Source organism: Candidozyma duobushaemuli (genome assembly GCF_002926085.2).
Source record: "Candidozyma duobushaemuli strain B09383 chromosome Unknown C_B09383, whole genome shotgun sequence".
Classification (NCBI taxonomy): Eukaryota; Fungi; Ascomycota; class Pichiomycetes; order Serinales; family Metschnikowiaceae; genus Candidozyma; species Candidozyma duobushaemuli.
This window is the reverse complement of record NW_020289897.1, coordinates 42,018-62,986: the sequence shown is the minus strand read 5'-3', so window position 1 is coordinate 62,986 and position 20,969 is coordinate 42,018. Positions and strand designations below refer to the sequence as shown.

Genomic DNA, 20,969 nt, shown 5'->3' with positions numbered 1-20,969 from the left:
ACATATTCGTGAGACTATTTAAGCATACTGGTCATGTCGAACCCATTGAGGTCCATATTGAGGTCTGCTCCCAAGAAGTTCATGCCAAATTCATTGTCCATGAGTCCGTCGGGTTGTCCGTTGAGGGAGTCGCCGTTCATTCCGGGCATAAGGGGCGGCGGCTGCAGGGCAAAGTTCGTCAGGTTGGGTTCCAGGTTCGGTTTCAGGTTAGGACCTGAATTAGGGCCCAGGCTGGGTGCCAGCGGCGGCGCCAGAGGTACCAGTTGCACATTAGTAGGCATGTAGTTGTCGCCCATGGGCATGCCCATTCCTTGGTTCGGCTGCACGGGCGGCTGATTGGGCTGGTTCTGCTGGCTAGGCTGGTTCTGCTGGCTTGGCGGGTTCTGCTGGGTCTGGCTCTGGCTGGGGGTCTGCTGATTCTGCTGTATGGGGCCGACCTGCTGGGGCTTGTTCTGTGGCGTCTGTGCAACGGGTTTCCTGTTATTTCGGGCCTGGGCCTGGGGTGCTCGAGCCATCTGCTGCTGGGAAACGGCTGCCCTCTGCTGGGGCTGTAGCTGGGGCCGCTGCATGGCGATACTGGCCAGATTATGTCTCTTTGCCGGCGGCTGGCCTCTTCCAACGGTAAGCGGAACTTGTCCAGGCACCATGATTGCCAGACTCTCCAGGCCAGCTTGAGAGCCCGGTGCACCACCTGGGGTAGGAGCACCCACCGGGGCCAGAGGAGGGGCATTCTTCGGAGTCTTGCGTTCGATCTTTTTCGGTTTGGCCTTTGCGGTTGTTTGTGGCGTTGCTCCTGGCGTTTGCATTAACATCTGGCCATACTGGGGCTGTTGCTGAGGAGCAGAGGGCGGAATTTGGGCAGTCTGACTCAAAGCGGTTCGGCGGCATGGGCGGCGGCATCAGCGAAGGCGGGCTCTTCAGCGAGTTGTGGATGCTCCATAGTAGGCACCACCACTCGTACAAGTATGCATCGTTGAAGGCGCCCTCGCTGTTGAAGTGGATCTTGGCTTCTTCGACAAGCATCGAGGCGCTCTGGCTGCAGCCCAGCTGGACCAAGTACTGGTGAAGCATGGCAAAGAAGGTTTCTTGTGGGGACTCGTTTCCCCTGGAGAAATCGAACGAGTCCATGGTGGAGTGAGTCTGAAGCGGACTAGGCTAATGAGGGAGAGGGGGTAGTCAGCACGACTTTATTTTCAAGACGGTCGGTGGCGTATTTTGCTGTTGTGGATAAATTACGTCTGCCCTCTGGCTCTGCTTCTGCTCTCGAGTAGTTCTTCTCTGATACGGTTCTTTTTTTTTTTTTTTTTTTTTTTTTGTCTCAGATAATGGGTCCAACCCGCACAGTCGACAGGATAGGGTAGCGATTAGGCAGGGCAGATTCGCTTGCGTACACGGCTGCAGCGGCTGCAAGTGAAGTGAAGAAGAAGAACAGGAGAAAAGGATTGGAAAAAAAATGGGAAAGTGGCGGGTGGATTTTGGTGAAAAAAGCAGGATCCCCGGCTATTTTGCAATTCGTTGCTTCACGACGCTGGCTATTTGTCTGGGCGTTATGTGGAGCCTCATTGGTCAAGACGGGGAGCTGAAGCCGGGCGACAAGGCATGATTTTGGAATTTTTCAGCAGCAGGCCGGCCAGTTGGATGAGGCTGAAAATGTGTTCTCGAGGTTTGGAATTTTTACAGAAAACAGAGAGTTTTGGCCCCGTTGCTAGGTGGTGTTCTGCTCGTGATCGGACTTCACCGCAAGTAACAATCATCGAGACCTCTACATAACTTCGGGGCTGTTCGTGTAGGACCTGAGGCTGAGGAGTATGGAAGTTGCCTTGGCGTCTAGAAACTGGCAGTTTATGTCAAAACTAAATCTACTGCTTCTAAAGCTCTATCTCCGTCTCTGATGGTGCATTCCGCTATGTATAGTTTTCCTTGTGGAACACGCTGACCATGTCGGCACCCGTCTCAAAGTAAATTCCGTGCAAGTTCAAGCTGGTCAAGTTCTCGAAAATGCCGTTGAAATACCGCTTCATCGGCTGGAGCTGGTGCGCTATGTACGTCTTCAAGGCCTGCTCGGAAACGGTGCAGCTGCTGAAATGTTCGGCGATCCAGTCGCTAGAGTCTGCTTTCAAGAGCGACAGGGTATAATGGGTATTCTTGCCCAAACTGACAAGCTTTTCGCTTTGGAGTTTGAAAAGAATGGCGTACATCACGAGGTAGAGCGCCTGGCTCTCGTCAACGTCTGGGTCCTCTTGGGCAATTTCGGGATGCACCTTCAGCGACAATTCCTCGAGGATTTCGTTACATCCGTGGCAAGGGCAGCTCTGCAACATGGAGCCACGGAATTCTGATTTGTAGTATGCAAAAGATGCAAGAAAGTCGGGGATCTCGAGCCTTCTGAGTCTTCTTCCAAAGTCTGGTTTTTCAAACATCGAGAGGAAGAAGGCATCCGCAAGGCGGCGGTTGATCTTGTTGGCGTCCGAGATTGACGTCTCGTTATCGCCCGTCATCTTGAGACAAGGAGTGGCAAAATCAAGCATCAATTCTTCCAAGCCGGTGAGCTGTTTAAGGAAGGCGCTCAAGGGCTCAAGTTTGAGTTCAAGCATTTCTACCGGACGGAGCCAATCGTCCTGGGGGAAGGCTTCAATCTCGACAGATTTCAATTGTGGTAGACCGCCGTTTTCGGCTGCAAATGAAGCAAACGAGTCAAAAAACTTGCTGTAGCACGCACACCCGAGCTGATGGCAGTCCGCATGGAGTCTAAGCTTGGAAAGCTGGGAAATGTCTATGGAGCTGGCGATGCTGGAGAAGTCTAGGGGAGCGGCATCGTCATGCAAATGCGAGATCGAAAGAGAAGCTAGGTGGAGCTTTTCTTCGGGGTCCATGTGAGAGAGCACCTCGAGGCCTTGTTGATCTTGTGAAGCGCAGCTCAAATGCTGGAGTACAGACGACGACGGGATTGGGACCCTCGTGGTCATCTTGTCAAGCTGGACGTCTATGGTGGAAAAATGGGAAACGGCCTGCTTGAGCTCATCCACTGAGTTGACGGTGGTGTGAGTCAAACGGTCACCAGTGGCCAGAACAGGCGGATCCATGCGGAAAGTCCTTAAAGGCAGGTTCTTCAAGGCCTCCACGAAACGACTCTGAAGTTCCGTGGCATCCACGGCCTCAAACGTAAAGTGCTTCACTAGCCCGGCCTTATTTTCCAAAACCTGGAGCAACATTTCACAGCTTTCGGGATCCAGAACGATCGAGCCGTTCTGACCTCCGGAAACCCCGCGGATCAAAGCAGAGTCAGAAACACCAAGCGGGTTTGTCGCTCCATCAACCACCGTCACCTTCTGATACAAGGCCTCCAAGGCTATTGGGTGCAAAAACCGGCCGGTAGAAGCCAAAGATGCCATATCCTGCTGTGGTAGCAACAGGCAGATATGTGCTAAGATGGGCGCTGGAAGGGAATCCATCGATGCCTAACTGGAGAAGAAGGAAAAAATAGGGGGACGCAACATGGAGATTTTTCATTTCTACAGCCGTGCACTGGGCCATGGATAGGGGTCTGGTCTTGGAAAGGTGCACGGGTGTGACATGTGGAGCTGCTTCTCGCAGGGTGCCCCACTCCTATATACCTGCGTCATTTTGCAGCCAGTGAAGCTTGGACATTTTTTCACAGCTTACAACCGGGTGCCCATGTTCACGTGAATGGCCTTGGCCTGGGTGTAAGTAGTGAGGCCGTATTCACCCAATTCACGACCGTTACCACTCAGCTTCACTCCACCGAATGGAACGTGCATGTCGGTGTCGTTTGACGAGTTGATCCACACCATACCACTCTGGATGTCCGAGGCCATCTGGTGAGCCTTGACAAGGTTGGTGGTGAAGACAGCGGCACCCAAACCGTACTCGGTGGAGTTGGCCATCTCGATGGCCTCTTCGTCGGAGGAGTACTTGATCACAGTGACGACAGGACCGAAGATCTCCTCACGAGCAACTCTGTAGGTTTGCTGAACGTCGGTAAGAACAGTAGGCTGGATAAAGAACCCTTTGCCGGCAGCAGCGTTGGCTTCACCACCCAAGGCGACCTTGGCGCCCTCGCCTTTACCGACCTTGATGTAGCCCAAGACCTTCTCGTACTGGCCCTGGGAAACCTGTGGACCAACGACGGCCTGGTCGTTGAAAACGTCACCCTGCTTGTAGTCAGACTTGATGTGGGCCACAAACTCCTTGACAAACGCATCGTGGATCTTCTCGTGGACCAAGATTCTCGATGTGGCAGAACAGATCTGGCCCTGGTTGGACATGATACCAATGGCAGCCCACTTGACGGCCTGGTCCAACTCGGCGTCTTCTCTGATGATCAAAGGCGACTTTCCGCCCAATTCCGTCGTCACCGCCTTCATGTTGGAGGTGGCCAATTCAGACACAATCTTACCAGTAGCGGTGGAACCAGTGAAGGCGATCTTGTCGACGTCCTTGTGGCTAGCCAAGGCCGAACCGGCGGTGGCACCATAACCAGAAATAATGTTGACGACGCCAGGAGGGAAACCAGCCTCCTTGAAGTACTTGGCCACGAATAAGAGCGACAATGGGGTAATTTCGGAGGTTTTCAAAACCACAACGTTACCGGCAGCAAGAGCTGGAGCCAACTTCCAAGCAGCCATAAGCAATGGGTAGTTCCAAGGAATGATCTGACCACAGACACCGAATGGCTCGTGGACGGTGTAGGCGAGTTTTCTGGGGTCGTTCTGGATAACCTTACCGGTAATCTTGTCGGCCCAACCGGCGTAGTACTTGAAAACGCTGACGAACTCGGCCACATCGAACTTGGCGTTCTGCTCCTTGGTCTTACCAGAATCCCAGGCCTCGATAGTGTTGATCAACTCAATGTCCTTCTCCACCAATTGAGCAAACTTGTACAACAAGTCTCCTCTCTGGACACCAGTGTACTTCTTCCACTCACTGAATGCGTTCTTGGCAGCCTTGACGGCATCATTCACATCCTCCTTCTCAGCAGCATAGACGGAACCATTGATCTCGCCAGTGGATGGGTTGATGGACTCAATGATCTTGCCCTTCTCTGACTTGACATATTCATTGTTGATGAACAAACCAGAAGGCTGTTTGTACTTTTGCCCGTCGGGCAAGGTGACTTCGTATTTCAATGGAAGAGACATTTTTCGATATCAGGATGAGGTGTGGTGTCGATTCCGGGGGCTTTATAGTCCAGCGATAAGACAGCGCCAAGCGCGACCCTTTTGGGTAAGTCCTTGCGAATACACCCGTTGGGCCTCCGAATATTCCACACAACGGCGGTTGAAGAAGTGTTCAGAATCTGGCGAGCTGTTTTTTTGCTGTCGTTTTATAGCAATTTGGGAGATAGTGTGAAAAATGCCGTGAAATTGGGTGAATAGTAGCGGACTTTTTCAGTTGGAGGGCATACAATGCACGCCGAGGGAAGGTTTAGCCTGCGTTTTCGAAAGTCAAGCCCAATGCTTGAATTGTGGAGAATTACATCATTGAGCTACTTGCTGCAGAGTAGGAAGGGTTGGGTTGTATTGAGTGGGTCTTATGATGCGGCTTATCCATGATTCAGAACTTTTCAATTTGGGGTCGATCTAGATGACATGTTTTGGCATCCACTAGTATCTTTAAACAGAAAATTGTTGGAATTACCGAGACCATGAAGCTCTGGGTATTTGCGCTTATGAGTCCATCCGTACCTTATCGGCACTGCGACATAGATGACCCTATAAACCCCTGAAATCAGAAACTTTTCAGTTCCTACTAGACACCCCTGAAAATTTGTCAATCCTATATTTCTGCAAAGCTTACATCTGCAACGGTTTCTGTCCCTCTTTGGTATCTCAGAATCCCACGAATATTATTTCACCGCATTCCGTTGCATGTAATTCCGGGCCGGTCACCGCACTTTGACAGGTCCCTCAATTCACCTCACTTTTCAAATCTTTCAAATTTCACTTCGATTCAGTTCAATTCCTCAAAGCCTAGATAACCCGATTGCTTATCTCCCCTGACCAACAGAATTCCCCACCGGAACCTCGAAGTCTATTTAGTGCCTCCTTCACATAGGTCTTGTTTCCGCTTCCTCCACACCAGAACCACTCTTTTCCATGTCTGTTGATCTCTCCAACTTCAACAAAACTCCAGCACACAATGAGTTCCGCTCAGACACCTTCACAACACCCACAGTGTCAATGGTGAGTGCCTTGTCGAAAGCTACCCTCGGAGACGCAGTCTATAACGAAGACGATTCCACAACCAGGTTGGAAGATAAGGTAGCAAAGCTTGCTGGAAAGGAGGCTGGCCTCTTTTGTGTTTCGGGAACATTGCTGAATCAGATCGCCTTGAGATCCAATTTGTTCCAGCCTCCCCACGGAGTACTCTGTGACCACAGATCGCATGTCTACATCCACGAAGCTGGTGGTTTACCAACGCTTTCTCAGGCTATGGTTCAGACTGTGGCGCCCAAAAATGGTATTCACTTGACTTTGAAGGACGACATTTTGCCAAACTTCGTTCCAGACGACGGAGAGATCCACGGCTGTCCAACCAAGGTCATTTCCTTGGAAAACACTTTGCATGGCATGTTGTTCCCTCTAGACGAGATCAAGAAAATTTCTGCCTTCTGTAAGGAGAATGATGTACGTTTGCATTTGGACGGTGCCCGTTTGTGGAATGCTTCCGCCGCTACAGGTATCTCAATCGCTGAGTACGCCTCACACTTCGATTCCGTGTCCCTCTGCTTATCGAAGTCATTGGGTGCCCCTATTGGCTCAGTGCTTGTGGGTCTGAGCAAATTTATCAGAAAAGCAAACCATTTCCGTAAGCAGAATGGTGGTGGTATCAGACAGAGTGGTCTATTGGCTGAAATGGCCCTGGTCGCTATTGATGACAACATGGCGAAGTTGGCACATGTTGATGAGAGGGCAAAGGAAATCGGCAAGTTTTGTGAAGACCTTGGCTTCGTGCTCGAGCATCCGGTTCATACCAATTTCGTTTTCATCGATCTTGCAGCCAGTAAGATTGACAATGACTTTTTTGTGAAGTCTGCTGAGAAACACGACATCAAGGCTTATGGAAGTCGTTTGGCTTTCCACTTCCAGGTTAGCGATGAAGCTATAGAAAATTTGAAGAAAGTTCTTCGTGAAACAGCCGACGAAGCCAAGAGGAACCCTTGTGAGACCACAGAGGTGCAGAAGTTGTACAATGTGTACGACTCCAAATAAAATTATAGACATATACAACTTAGGAAGACACAATTGTAGCAAATGCAACTTTCTGTGAAATAAAATATTTCGTGGCAGGAGATTGAAATGTGTGTATGACTCAAACGGCTGCAACGCTATCTAACAGTGCGATATCAAGAGGAGCATACTGATAATGGTCTGCCAACTATAAAATGAACCAATGGGACCATAAAGAGCACCCGACCATACTATTCACATGCTCTAGAGGAGATAACAGACTCCGACAGCTTTTGAACGATGACTACAACTTCGAGAGCTGTCTTCGACTCTTGAGTTTGAAAGACCAACTACAAGTCCGCAATGTCAAGCACAATAAGGAGCTTGCTCTACTATCGCGTTTATTCTTGAAGTGTGCTGTGAACTCTGCTTTACTGTCAATCTATCCAGATCATCCCAGAAGTTTGTGGGAAGAGATTGAGTTCGAATACAATGAGCATGGTAAGCCTGAGATCAAAGGACGCCCATTCGCCTACAACAACAGCAACTCCAATGATTTGGCATGCATAGTTATACTGTTGGAAGCATCAAACGCTGGTGTCGACTTGTCCCATGAGGAGCAGGACTCAGTTTCTTCTACTGATTTCATGAACCAATTCGAGGGAATCTTTGGGGGCTCAGAGGGAGACCAATTGAGTAGCATCGAGAGTGTTTCGGAGCGTTATATTGCATTCAACCATCTATGGACGTTGAAAGAGGCATTTACGAAGTACTTGGGGTGTGGTTTGAACATCGACCTCTCGCTGTTTACATTTGGGTTGACAGAAGTGCCCAAGGATGGATGTATCCCGCAGCAATCCGATTCAAAAGTCACAAATTACGACATTGACTGGGTTGAGTGCCTGGCCGACCACTCTGACGTACAACATGATCTTCTAAAGCTGGATCCCACGATGCACTGCTACTCTACAACGTTAAAACTGTCCAATAAACTACCGGTCATCGCTTCTATTATAACCAATTGTCAATCTAAAGCGAGGGGAATACACTTGGATCTCTACGAAATCCTCAAAGATGAAATTATATAGATGTATGAAATGTCATGATTCGCAAAACCAGTACAGGATGGTCAATTCACAGCGTAATTTGCAACCATTACAATGTTGTAAAAAGATATATGAAACACCAAAATTCGGAAACAACGATAATACGTATTTTTATAAAACTTTCCGAATATCACATATTCCCCCCTTCTTCCCAAGAATTTACGAGGACCCTCCATCTCCACATTCTTCTATAATCCAAGATCGGCTCTGTGCGAATTTCCACACTATGTCCTTCTTAGCAGAGAAACACGCTAACTACTTCCGGCTATGCCTGAAGTCAATGCCTGCCAAGGCGCAATCTGAAGATTCCAATAAGTTAGCACTCATTTATTTTACTGTACACGGTCTCGCTTTGTTGGGCCGGTTGGAACAGGAGATAGACAGAGAGGCAGCTGTCGCAGATATCTATGCCTACTTGATCCCGAGCTATGACGGGGAAATTTCAGGATTTAGGTCAAGTCAGACTTTTGCATTGGACGAGAAGAACGCTGACTATGATCTTCCCAATTTGCTGGCTACGTTCTTTGCGCTAGCGACGTTGTTGGCCTTTGAGGAGGACTTCTCGAAGAAGCTCGACAGAGACAGAATAATGAGGTTTGTCAGCCGATGTCAGATAAAAGAAGGGGAGAACAAGGGGTCCTTCAGACCCGTCATTGATCCTGAAGGTCAGCCTTGGGGGGAGTCGGATCTTCGTTTATGCTACATTGCAGCTGGTATCAGGAAGATGCTAGGATACGACAAGCTTGCAAACAGGCCATTTGACATTGACGTGTCAAGTTTGGAGGCTTTCATTTTGGACAAGGTCAACTTCAATGGCGGCCTTTCATCGTCTTCACACACCGAGTCCCATTCAGGTCTCACCTTCTGTGGCATTGCAGCGCTTAGGCTCCTTGGAACCGACCTTTTGGCACCCAAGCACTCTGAGTGGGTCGAGCTCACAAAACAATGGCTAGTCCATAGACAAGTCGACTATCCTGCGGGTCTCTACAAAGGTACATCCTATGAATATTACCAAGAATGCGACATCGGAGGGTTCAATGGCAGAGAAAACAAATTTGCAGACACCTGCTACCTGTGGTGGGTGGTTGGGCTGCTTAATCTTTTAAGTGAAGACGGAGTTGGGTTGATAAATGACCAAGGTCTTCTTGACTACTTGCTTGACAGGACCCAGCATAAGCTTATAGGCGGCTTTGCCAAGGACACTGAGGCTTTCCCAGATCCGTTCCATTCATTCCTTGCTGTCTGCAGTGTTTCTCTCCTTAAGCATTCCTTGCATCTTTCTATCGAGGGAAGCGACGTTTTGGAACCGGTTGACGGAGAATTGGTTATAAGCCACAGGCTGCGAAATTTCCTAGACCATATCTGGCGGTAAATGACGTCGAAGTGCAGCGCACCGGTAAATTCCTCGGAAACACATCCAAGAACACTTTTCACTGATGGAAAACAGCCAATGACACAATTGGGTCCCTTTTGCGAATGACTGTCTTGTGATCGTTACAAATGCCTGGATACAGACTACTCGCTAGGCTCGATCCACCACCTGCCAACCATCGCTTCAATAGGATGGACTTGCATATAGACGGGGCTCAAATCTGCTCAGGTCAGAACCAGGGCTTGCTTCTTTTCACACATTCCTCAACACTGTCTCCTCCACGGTGCAACTCTTCCCAAAGACCTTCTCATGGACCATGAGCAAACACCTCCAGCACCGAAAGCTTCGCTTGAAGCCAAGGTGCCCACCACTACTATCCACCTTATTTCCGGGGGTACCGCTGGTTTAATATCCGCCTTCACTCTCCAGCCATTGGATTTATTGAAGACAAGGTTGCAACAACAGAGACGCAGCAACACGGGATTTCAGACGTCTATCAGCAAAGAACTCAAAAAATTAGCCAACATCAAAGACTTGTGGCGAGGCGCATTGCCATCCACTTTACGTACATCCGTGGGCGCTGGGCTCTACTTCACGATACTTTCACAAACTAGAACGTACTTGGCGAGCTTGAAGCAGGTCAGTGAAAAGTCGTCGTCCAGTGTTTTACCCAAACTCTCACATGCGGAAAACTTGGCCACGGGGTTTGTCGTTAGAGCGGCCGTGGGCATCATCACCATGCCGATCACAATCATAAAAACCAGATTCGAGTCCAATTTGTACAATTACAATTCTATGTATGAGGGATTCGAGGGCATTTACAACGAAGGGGAGGGCCCCAAGGGCTCTTTCAGAAACTTTTTCAAAGGTACGGCAGCCACGCTAGCTCGAGACTGTCCTTACGCAGGGCTTTATGTTCTCTTTTACGAGAGCTTTAAAAACGATGTCATGCCTCAGCTCATTGTCCCTTTCAAAGCTAGCATTCCAGACAATTACGTTGCCAGTGTGACGAACTCTCTGTCGGCGGTATTAGCTGCACTGGTGGCTACGAGTATCACCGCACCATTCGATGCAGTAAAGACAAGACTACAGCTTATCGTCAGTGTTGGTAAGCCGCCCACGATTTGGGCAGCCACTAGGCAGATTGTGCTGGAACCTGGTGGAGCCCGCAATCTCTTCAATGGACTTTCGCTCAGACTAGGACGTAAGGGTCTTAGTGCCGGTATCAGTTGGTGTATATACGAGGAGCTTCTTAAGTTTCTTTAGAAGCCATGTCATGTATCATAGACGGAAGGTGTGTTTTGCAACCGCAGAAGTCACATGATCGAAGAATCAAACGACGATCTTCACTATTTTCCGAATATTTAAGAATAAAAATTAGAATATTTATTGCTTGAAAGTTTATTTCTCATGGCATCGAGCCGTGGTCTGTAGTGGGGCCTGTGATCCGGAGCGAGTGGGGCAGCGGAGGTACGGGTGTTTTCAGGACCTCGGAATCAAGCCGGGGTAATCAGTTATCAGAACCAACCTCCTACTCCAATGAATGAGGACTTGATCAATAGCGCAGTCAGCTTTCTCAAGGACCCCAATGTGGCGCTGTCGCCGCTAAACAAGAAAGTGGAGTTTTTGGAGACAAAAGGACTCAATGAACATGAGATTGAAGAAGCTTTGAAGAGAGCCAACAACGCCTCGTCTTCATCGTCGACTTCGACCACAGTCACTCCATCCACCAGCCAGCCTCAACAACCTCAACAACCCCAGGGACCCCCGGTGCCATATGACTACTACGGTATGGCTCCTCAGCCTCCTGAGAGAACTTGGAAGGACTACTTCATCATGGCCACAGCAACCGCCGGAGTTACCTACGGCTTGTACCAGGTTGTGTCACGCTACTTGATTCCTAGCATCATCCCCCACTGCAGAGCAGGATTGATGCCGACAAGGAGGCGATCGACGAGGAGTTCATCAAGATTGACAAGGTGCTCGAGCAACTCGGCACTGAGCAAAAGGAGATTAAAGATGCTAATGAGGGCAAGCTCAAGGAGATCGACGTTGTGATTGACAATATCAACGACTTCTTGAGCAAGTACAACAAGGACAAGTTGAAGTTTGACGACGACTTGCGGTTGATGAAGCTCGAGGTAGACAACTTAAAGAACAGTGTGGAGAAGAACATGAAGTTGACCAAGGACAACCTTCAGGACGAGCTTGCCGAAATCACTGAGGAGTTGGGTTCCTTGAAGAACTTGATCAAGGCACGTAGCGGGAACTCCCTGGCCGACAACAGTGGGCCCCGCAAGGTGGCTCCAGTCTCGTCCATCCCATCCGCTTCCGAGATCTTGAAGAAGGCCAAGAACAAGAGCACAAATAATGCTCCCACAAACAACTCTGCTGGATCCTCGCAGCCTAACAGCGGCGACCACAGCAAAAACAGCAGCAACGCCCAGTCGCCAGTGCTGAACTTCGCCACGACGCTGAAGGAGACGAGGCCCTCTACACCGGGCAATATTTTTGCCGCCGGTATTCCAGAGTGGCAGCTCAAGCACAAGCAGGCCGAGGAGCAGGCTGAGAAGGAGAAGAAGCAGGCTGAGAAGGAGAAGAAGCAGGCCGAGGCAGGCGAGGGTGACGCCGAGAAGCCAGAGGACAAGGAAGAGTTGAAGGACCTGATGGCAGCATGGCAGCAGCACACTGCTAACGAGAACAACGACGACGAAGTTGTCAAGAAGTCGATCGAGAGTGTTGGTGTTCCCGCATGGCAGCTCAGCGCTGGCAACAATTAAAAGATAATATAGCAATGGCACATTATTTAATGAGGTGTGAAGTAGGGCTGAGCCGAGAGAGTGTATTTGAACGCGATGGGGGACAATGTCTCACGACACTTGCCAACTGAGACATCACGTCGTGGAGTCTGTAAGGGGAACCAACAACGTAACAAATTTCGTATCTATCTTTTTGAAGGTCCTCTTCCATCTTTAAGATCGTCAATTGATACTTTTTTAGTGAAGAGTTTGAAAAAAGAGATTGAGCAGCTTTGGTTGGTCCGTTCGTGAATGTGCAGCTTGTGAGATCCTTAGCGCTAAGTGTAGAAGCCTTGGTCCGGACCAAGCCACCAACGCGTACATATTTTATCAGATATGAACGATATCGATTCTAAGCTCTTCATAAAAGAATATAAATTTACTTCTGAGGTTCAAATCACCCCTTTCCTATTCGCTTCTTCTGACTGGCTGTGACAGCGGCATTTGAGCCCTTCCTGCGTCAGCGCATTGTAGCAACATTTCGCAGCCGCTTGGAGTTACAACAGGACCTGTCAAGGGCTTTTAACCAAATGACAAGACCGTTGCAGCTGGAGCCCTTCGGTGAACAGCTCGAGAAACTCCGAACATTGCATAACAAGAGAAGTCAATCAAAACAGTATGCTTTAGCGGCCGTGGCAGCAGCTGCTGCTGTAAAACAGAACCAGGCTTTGTACGGGTACAACCTGGGCAACAACCAGGCAAGAGTGGAGAGATCTGAAAACGGTCAGCCCAGGAGGCTTCCGTTGATGTACCTGAACGTGGACCAGATGAGTGCGCTGATGGCTGCCAGTCACGGTGCTTATAGAGAGAATGTGGACGACCAGCAGAACATGTCTCGAAACTGGAACCGGCAGGAGAACTCTCGGTATGTGCCTGGTCAGAACTGGCATGGAGGTGTTACAGGAGAGACTGGCACGATTAGTGGGCTTCAGAGTCTCGAAGGACACGGATATCCGGGTATGGATGGACATCCAACTCAGGGTGGTGGATACTATGGATCTCAAGGACCCCAGGGCCAGATGTTCCATGGAACGAGCTTTCCAGATTTGCATGGTAACTGCAATGAAATGGGCGGTAGCCAGGGCTTGGGCCATCAAAGCCTCACCGGTAACCACCAAAGTTCGAATTGGAACCTGAACTCCCAGCTGGTCAATGGCTACGGAGGAGTGAGCCAGGTGAAACCCAGCGCCAACATGTTTTCAGCCAACATGTTCAATATGGCGCCTTCGCTGCTGGACTCGTCATCGGTGTTGGGCTCCTCCAGATCCAACGTCTCGAACCCTTCTTTAACCAGCCAGTCCCCTTCACACTCGTTGTTTTCCAGAGCGCTGCCCAGCCACGACTCTGACTCTCAGGAGAGTATCAACGACACCGAGCCGTTGACAAAACCAGGCATGGACTCGTGGAACCAGAACCTCGAGGGCAACCTCGAAGGAAGCCTCTTGCGGTCAATCTGGACATCGCCACAAGCCCAGCCTGCCACAGCCATCTCTTTGGGTAAGTGGTAGGTTTATCAAGGCTGTGGGCTGTTTAGTGATACCTTACTTGCTAGCATTGGGGAACAAAATTAAGGGGGTACGCAACTCTTCGCTTCCCTAACAACCCATTTTTCTACCATTTTGCTTGAATAATCGGAAATTCTTATTATATAGGCGTTTAGGTGTACATCAAAGAAACGATATTTAGTTGCAACCAGCTCTGTATATGTGCGCTCTCGGCTACGCACCAACTCTAAGAACTCCACCACCATGGCTTCAGAGGTGAAGGCTGAAAAGCTAGTGCAAACGTCGCTTAATAAGAACACCCAACCAAAAGCGTTTGTGGCTTTGCTCAAGCAGCTAAATGAAAAAGCGTCAATTCCTGATAACGAGTTGGCAAGTGCCCTTCTATCTTTACTGAAGGACAGATCGTTATGGAAACTTCAACACAGATATGCTTTTGCATTTGCAGCAGAGAGTGATATAAACACCCAGAAGCTCATGGGTGGATTGCACGGTCTTTCCATTGAAGCCCAGCGAGAATTTATCTTGTTTTTGAAGAGCCACTACAAGTCCTTCCCCGAGACCGTGCTTCTGAGTTTTGTCAATAAAGCTTTGCCCGATTACACTGTCCAATACCAAAGTCTATTACAATCCGATGCAAACGAAGAGGTGAGAAATGCTTGGTACCATTTGCTTTTCTTGTGGGGAAGCATCATTGATAATGTCGGTTCGGTCATTCTGAAAGAGCAATTCCGTGGCTTGGCCTTGGACATTATGAGCCAGCTACAGAGCTTGGGTGGCACTAGCCAGCTAGCGTACTTCTCGAAAAAAGCGAACAGCTTGTTGAATACAGCAGATTTACACAAGGAGCTTCAGGCAGTCAGAGCGGTGAAAAGAGAAAAAGTCACAGCCACGCCAGTAAGAAAGGCATTCGCTTTGAACCAACATTCCAAAAAAGTCATCAAAATAAACAGGCTCAAGAGGCTATTGTGGCTCAATGAGCGCTTCAAGCAGTGGAAGATCGAGAAGCTCATGGAGCACTATATTACCTTTTTCCATATCGACACATCCAAATTCGATGAATTCGTCAAGGATGTGGTGCAAATTCTATTTAATGGTATCTCAATTGCCATCCAGCAGCAGGAAAGCCCATATGTTCTTTTCAATTGGAAAAACTACATCGTGAGTCGATTCCCCGTCTACCTCAAGGAATCCAGACCTAAAAACGACGGGTCCTCTAATCTCGAAAGCGTTATTCTCAAAACAGTTGCTGGATTCAATGATGCATACATCACCGAGATGATCGTCGGTGGAAGGTCCTCCCATCCATACGACTTACGTAAAGTCTTCTTGCGAAGCTGCATGTACCAGGACCTTGTTACAGTATCTTCATACACAAAAACATTTCCGGAAGACTCTGAGTCCGTGACTTGGTCTCATATCACCCACGAGAAGAGTGTTCTCAGCCACACAGACCATCTCAAGTCTGAGTTCAATTCGAAGCTTCTCAATATCAATACTGAATTCACTTCTTTGAGCGAAAGTTTGTTCATAAACTTTTTGGAGGAATTGACGTCAACAGACATTCAGTATCTGATAGCGAAGCAAGAACAATTACGCTCCCTTGTCTCCAGCTCATTCGAAAAGCTCATAAAGGAAAAATCCAACGAGAAACTTGTGCGACTCGTGTTGGGACTTCTGATATGTTTACCAGTTACCAACTATGTATACTTCGTGGATCCTCAAGGTCCTTGGGGAATCATCGATCCCCTCATTGCCTACATCGATAATGACAGCTTCGGCGCAGACGCTGATGACAACAACTTCCAAGAGACATTTTCCTACTTTGGTATTCTCATGACGGGCTCAATAGCCATGACCAAATTTTTCGGCGTCGACTTCGTTTCAGTATCATTGGGAAATTCGTACACTATCGACTTCATGAACCGTTTTTACTACAGACTGTGCGCTAACTTCACGAACAGAGTGGAACCAGAGAAGCCCACTGATGTCAACACTGCGAATAAGTACAATGAGATTTTGAGTGAGTGGGCAAATGCATTGTTTGATGTGAATAATGATGGCTTATCGGATGATCTTATTAAGTCAGTCAACGTCAAGCAGATTTACAAATTAGTGTTTGTTATATTTCAAGGCGCTATCACAGCCAATATTGCGGGCAGTTTGGCATCACCTAATCTTAGCAATGGTATTGACTACTTATCACAAGACTTTTTGGCGCCTAGCTCTGCCGAGATCATACACTGGATTGTATCAAACGTGGGTCCATTGCAAAGGAACAGTGACATTTTTCTTCAGATTCTATGGAAGATTATTCAGAGTAATTTGGGGGAGAACAAGGAGGAAAGTTCTGAGACGAACTACATTTTCCAACTCGTTTTGAATCTCGTGGGCAAAGAGCTTCTTGAGTCGCTTTATGCTTTCAGAAACTGGGAAAACAAGGAGATAATGCTCAAGGTGGTGCGTGTTGTGAAGAAAAAGGTCGACGAGGAATATAATAGAGTCGACCGTCCTCTTCAACTGCAGAAGCACAAAGAGGGAAATTCTTTGGTGTCCACAATCAGACAAGCTTTGCAGACGTTTCTTTCCCTGGAGGATGAAGTATCCGAACATAACATATGGAGAGCATTCCGTACAATGTGGAAAGTTACGGAAAGCGACGAGATCCTCGAGCTTTTGCTTAGCGAGATCAAGTTGAGTCACAGCAACAAGTCAGCTCATGGATCAAGCGCCGAAGAGGGCAGAATCTTGATTGACTTTTTGGCCTTTCTTGTTGTATTGACAAGCCAGAACTCGGCGGAGATGAGTGATTCAGAGTTGAAATCAAGGTTTAATGAGGTGAAGCCTCGAGGCATCGGTCCAATGCTGTTCGGCAACAAGTTCTCATTGGGTATGGAAAACCATCATTCCAGTATACTCGGTGGTACTGTTTCGCAAGAGGAAGAGAACAAAGCTACTGAGGCTGTTGATTCAAAACCTCCGAAAGATGACTTGATGATGGACTTCGAAATGGATGATCTTTTTAATGACAAGGCTGATGACCTTTTCGGTGACACTGGTGATGTAGCGATCTCAAGGCCTGCCTCGCCTCCTATGAAGATTGGCTCCCTATACAATGATGTTGTTTCAGGCACCTCGGTATTGAGAAGAATGCTCAATCAGCTTCTGCAGACCGAAACCGAGCATCATGATTCTGAAGTTCTTAAGATTGTGCTTCTGCAACAGCTCGAGCAGTTTCTTTTGGTGAAGCGTGTCTCAGCATAGAGCCAGTGAGGGGTCTCTGATTTGCAACTATTTCGCGGTGGAGTTAAGGTTTAACTAAGAATCAATCACCTGGTGTTTTGGTTGACCTGATGATAATAGAAGTTATCTGAGTGATATGCCTTGAATTGCTTTCCATTTCAATGCTTCACTTGATGTTGGCTACATACTGATCTCGCTACACGTCTTCAACGCGTGTAGCACAAGTCATGTTTACGCCACACTTTCCAAATCCCAAACACAGACCTTGAGCAACGCTCTCGTCAAACATCATATGAATTCTATTGCAAGTAAATAGAGAACGGCTATTTTTTCACGGCTCCCTGATGTTTTGGTGACCGGGGATCTCCACCAGTGCATCCTAGTACCGCGCCGCGTCGCGTTTTTGATCGCATCATCTCTCCATACTAGCCTATCTCTAATCATCCAGAATTAATAAATCAGCAATCTTAGCATGTCACAAGATCCCAATGCTCTTAAAAGAGCGTGGTATCAGAGTCAAGAAGGAGCACACTCGTTGCCTGCTGGATCTCAAAACATAGATTCCAAGCTCGAGCTTTCTGAGTCTCAGCAGCAGTTGCTTAAGCGTGTTAAGAGACCTAACGGGAATGAAGAGCCGCTGGAGTTCGAAAAAGAGCTTGTGGAGATGACAGAACTGGCACTGGCTTTTCTGGGAGAGCTGCAGAGCTGGAAAAGACCTCCATTGCCCAAAGATTATGCATCCAAGGATATCACATTCCAGCAGCTAGATGCTGAGGAGGCTACGCATGGAGACGAGTCCAGTGCCCGTTTCTTCGGTATTACAGATGAAGGGCATTCCGTTCTTTGTAATGTCACGGGCTTCTTGCATTATTTCTACGTACCCGTGCCAAGGGGCTTCTTTCCAGACCAGCATTTGACTCAGTTCATCTCATACTTGAAGGCCAACTACTTTGGCATCGAGACTGTCGAAATCGTCAACAAAGAGCTGATCTGGGGCTTCAACAATAATAACAAGTCGCCGTTCTTCAAGGTCATTGTGAATAACGCGAGAAATATCACCAAGGTAAGAGGCGCCTTTGAAAGAGGCGAGGTTCGCTTTGAACAGCTCTTTCCGCCAACATGTGTCAGTTACGATAATATCAACTACTTGCTTCGAATGATGATTGATTGTGGTATCACCGGTATGTCGTGGATTACCGTCCCTGCCGGGGCTTACGAGCTCACTGAAAAAGACCTCAAGGTGTCTACTTGTCAGATCGAGTGCACCGTTGACTACAGAAAATTGATCTCGCATCCATCGGAGGGTGAATGGTTGAAAATGGCTCCTCTACGTATCATGTCGTTTGATATCGAGTGTGCCGGCAGAAAGGGCGTGTTTCCCGAAGCCAACCAGGACCCTGTCATTCAAATTGCCAATGTCATCTCCAGGTATGGTGAGCCCAGGCCGTTTGTGCGTAACGTTTTCACAGTCAAAAGCTGTCTTCCCATCATCGGATCTGAGATTTTCTCGAACGAGGAGGAAAGAGACATGCTTATGGCTTGGAGAGACTTCGTTGTTAAAGCTGATCCTGATGTCATTATTGGCTACAACACCGCCAATTTCGATCTTCCGTATCTTCTTGATAGAGCCAAGGCTCTAAATATTCCAAAATTCCCCTACTTCGGAAGAATGGTGAACATACGGCAGGAAGTCAGCAACTCCACTTTCAGTTCCCGTGCTTACGGTACCCGTGAAAACAAGGTTGTCAACATCGATGGCAGAATGCAGCTTGACTTGTTGCAGTTTATCCAAAGAGAGTACAAGTTACGTTCGTACACTTTGAACTCGGTCTCTGCCCACTTCTTGGGTGAACAGAAAGAAGATGTCCAGCATTCTATTATTACCGACCTTCAGAATGGTACTGCTGAAACGAGGCGAAGATTGGCAGTATACTGTTTGAAAGATGCCTACCTTCCTTTGCGTTTGCTCGAAAAATTGATGTGTTTGGTCAACTACACCGAAATGGCAAGAGTCACTGGTGTTCCTTTCTCGTATCTCTTGGCCAGAGGACAGCAGATTAAGGTTATTTCCCAGCTTTTCCGGAAGTGTTTGCAAGAAGATATCGTTGTGCCTAACATGAAGAGTGAAGGAAGTAACGAAGAGTATGAAGGTGCCACAGTCATTGAGCCCATTAGGGGATACTACGACGTGCCAATTGCCACTTTGGATTTCAGCTCTTTGTATCCCTCCATTATGATGGCTCACAACTTGTGTTATACCACACTTTTGAACAAACAATCGATTAAAGCATACAATTTGTCAGAGGATGACTACACGCATACGCCAAATGGTGACTACTTTGTTAAGGAGACGAAGAAGAAGGGAATTCTCCCCACTATTTTAAATGAGTTGTTGACCGCAAGAAAGAAAGCCAAGGCAGATCTTAAGAAAGAAAGTGATCCATTCAAGCGAGATGTGCTTAATGGTAGACAGCTAGCATTAAAAATTTCTGCCAACTCCGTTTATGGTTTTACGGGCGCTACTGTGGGTAAATTACCCTGTCTTGCGATCTCCTCATCCGTCACTGCTTTTGGTAGAGAAATGATTGAAAAGACGAAAAATGTTGTTCAAGACAAATACAACACAGGTAATGGCTACACTTATGATGCTCAGGTCATTTATGGTGATACGGATTCTGTCATGGTAAAGTTTGGACATCAAGACTTGGAAACGTGTATGAAGTTGGGAGAAGAAGCAGCAGCATATGTCTCCACTAAATTTATTAAGCCCATCAAGTTGGAGTTCGAAAAGGTCTATTTCCCATATCTTTTGATCAACAAAAAGAGATACGCTGGTTTGTACTGGACTAACCCGGAGAAGTTCGACAAGATGGACACAAAGGGTATCGAGACAGTGAGAAGAGACAATTGCCGCTTGGTTCAAAATGTGATCACAAGGGTTTTGGAGTACATTTTGGAGGAAAGAAACGTTCCAAAGGCAGAAAGATTTGTCAAGCAAACTATCGCTGACTTGTTGCAGAACAGAGTCGATTTATCGCAACTAGTCATTACCAAAGCGTTTTCGAAGTACGAATACGACAGTAAGCAAGCTCACGTCGAGCTCGCTAAACGAATGAGGAAGAGAGATGCTGGTTCAGCTCCAACCCTAGGTGACAGAGTTGCTTATGTCATCATCAATGCATCAAGTTCCAAGAACTACGAAAAGTCCGAGGACCCCCTTTACGTTTTGGAGAACTCTCTTTCCATCGACGTCAAATACTATTTGGAGAATCAACTTTCAAACCCCTTGTTGAGAATTTTCGAGCCTATTCTCGGTGAGAAAAAGGCAAAGGAATTGCTTGCCGGTGCACATACGAGAACTATCAAGATGAGTGCACCAAAGGGTGGTGGATTGATGAAGTTTGCAAAGAAAGCGGAACTATGCAAAAACTGTAAGTCACCATTGAAAGCGAACAACAAGGGTGCCTTATGTGAAAATTGCATTTCGAAAGCTCCAGAATTATACTGTGACGCATTGGCTCAGATGAATTACTTGGAGAACAAGTTTTCCAGGCTCTGGACAGAGTGTCAAAGATGCCAGGGATCACTTCATCAGGAGGTTCTTTGCTCCAACAAGGATTGCCCGATCTTCTACATGAGAAAGAAAGCAGAGAAGGATGCTTCGCAACAAGTGCAAGAGCTTCAAAAATGGGACGAAACGGTATGGTAGTGTCATCAATATATTTATACTTGTAATTATTTGAACAGATCGTATCATT

The 20,969-nt window shown here is 47.7% G+C and overlaps 10 protein-coding genes across 10 annotated transcripts; 7 read left to right on the top strand and 3 right to left on the bottom strand. All coding sequences in view use genetic code 12, as the record gives it.

Annotated features, from left to right (window-relative positions):
- Positions 1–14: 14 nt before the first annotated feature.
- CXQ87_002910 (uncharacterized protein) lies at positions 15–1,128 on the bottom strand (the record flags this gene model as incomplete). Its single annotated transcript, XM_025481400.1, has 2 exons — positions 15–867; positions 950–1,128. The coding sequence occupies 2 exons, from the start codon at positions 1,126–1,128 to the stop codon at positions 15–17; spliced, it is 1,032 nt and encodes a 343-aa protein (XP_025336018.1).
- Positions 1,129–1,904: 776 nt separating this feature from the next.
- On the bottom strand, positions 1,905–3,392 carry CXQ87_002909 (uncharacterized protein; the record flags this gene model as incomplete). The annotated part of the gene is made up of 1 exon (XM_025481399.1): positions 1,905–3,392. The coding sequence occupies one exon, from the start codon at positions 3,390–3,392 to the stop codon at positions 1,905–1,907; it is 1,488 nt and encodes a 495-aa protein (XP_025336017.1).
- Positions 3,393–3,659: 267 nt separating this feature from the next.
- On the bottom strand, positions 3,660–5,159 carry CXQ87_002908 (uncharacterized protein; the record flags this gene model as incomplete). Its single annotated transcript, XM_025481398.1, has 1 exon — positions 3,660–5,159. One exon carries the CDS (start codon positions 5,157–5,159, stop codon positions 3,660–3,662), a length of 1,500 nt encoding a protein of 499 aa, XP_025336016.1.
- A 957-nt stretch (positions 5,160–6,116) lies between these two features.
- CXQ87_002907 (threonine aldolase) lies at positions 6,117–7,232 on the top strand (the record flags this gene model as incomplete). Its single annotated transcript, XM_025481397.1, has 1 exon — positions 6,117–7,232. The coding sequence occupies one exon, from the start codon at positions 6,117–6,119 to the stop codon at positions 7,230–7,232; it is 1,116 nt and encodes a 371-aa protein (XP_025336015.1).
- Positions 7,233–7,405: 173 nt separating this feature from the next.
- On the top strand, positions 7,406–8,278 carry LYS5 (holo-[acyl-carrier-protein] synthase; the record flags this gene model as incomplete). Its single annotated transcript, XM_025481396.1, has 1 exon — positions 7,406–8,278. One exon carries the CDS (start codon positions 7,406–7,408, stop codon positions 8,276–8,278), a length of 873 nt encoding a protein of 290 aa, XP_025336014.1.
- Positions 8,279–8,522: 244 nt separating this feature from the next.
- Positions 8,523–10,934, top strand: CXQ87_002905 (uncharacterized protein; the record flags this gene model as incomplete). The annotated part of the gene is made up of 2 exons (XM_025481395.1): positions 8,523–9,620; positions 9,990–10,934. The coding sequence occupies 2 exons, from the start codon at positions 8,523–8,525 to the stop codon at positions 10,932–10,934; spliced, it is 2,043 nt and encodes a 680-aa protein (XP_025336013.1).
- A 273-nt stretch (positions 10,935–11,207) lies between these two features.
- Positions 11,208–12,448, top strand: PEX14 (Pex14p; the record flags this gene model as incomplete). Its single annotated transcript, XM_025481394.1, has 2 exons — positions 11,208–11,551; positions 11,596–12,448. 2 exons carry the CDS (start codon positions 11,208–11,210, stop codon positions 12,446–12,448), a joined length of 1,197 nt encoding a protein of 398 aa, XP_025336012.1.
- A 548-nt stretch (positions 12,449–12,996) lies between these two features.
- Positions 12,997–13,974, top strand: CXQ87_002903 (uncharacterized protein; the record flags this gene model as incomplete). The annotated part of the gene is made up of 1 exon (XM_025481393.1): positions 12,997–13,974. One exon carries the CDS (start codon positions 12,997–12,999, stop codon positions 13,972–13,974), a length of 978 nt encoding a protein of 325 aa, XP_025336011.1.
- A 240-nt stretch (positions 13,975–14,214) lies between these two features.
- MED5 (Med5p) lies at positions 14,215–17,232 on the top strand (the record flags this gene model as incomplete). The annotated part of the gene is made up of 1 exon (XM_025481392.1): positions 14,215–17,232. One exon carries the CDS (start codon positions 14,215–14,217, stop codon positions 17,230–17,232), a length of 3,018 nt encoding a protein of 1,005 aa, XP_025336010.1.
- A 451-nt stretch (positions 17,233–17,683) lies between these two features.
- On the top strand, positions 17,684–20,920 carry POL3 (DNA-directed DNA polymerase delta; the record flags this gene model as incomplete). The annotated part of the gene is made up of 1 exon (XM_025481391.1): positions 17,684–20,920. The coding sequence occupies one exon, from the start codon at positions 17,684–17,686 to the stop codon at positions 20,918–20,920; it is 3,237 nt and encodes a 1,078-aa protein (XP_025336009.1).
- Positions 20,921–20,969: the final 49 nt, after the last annotated feature.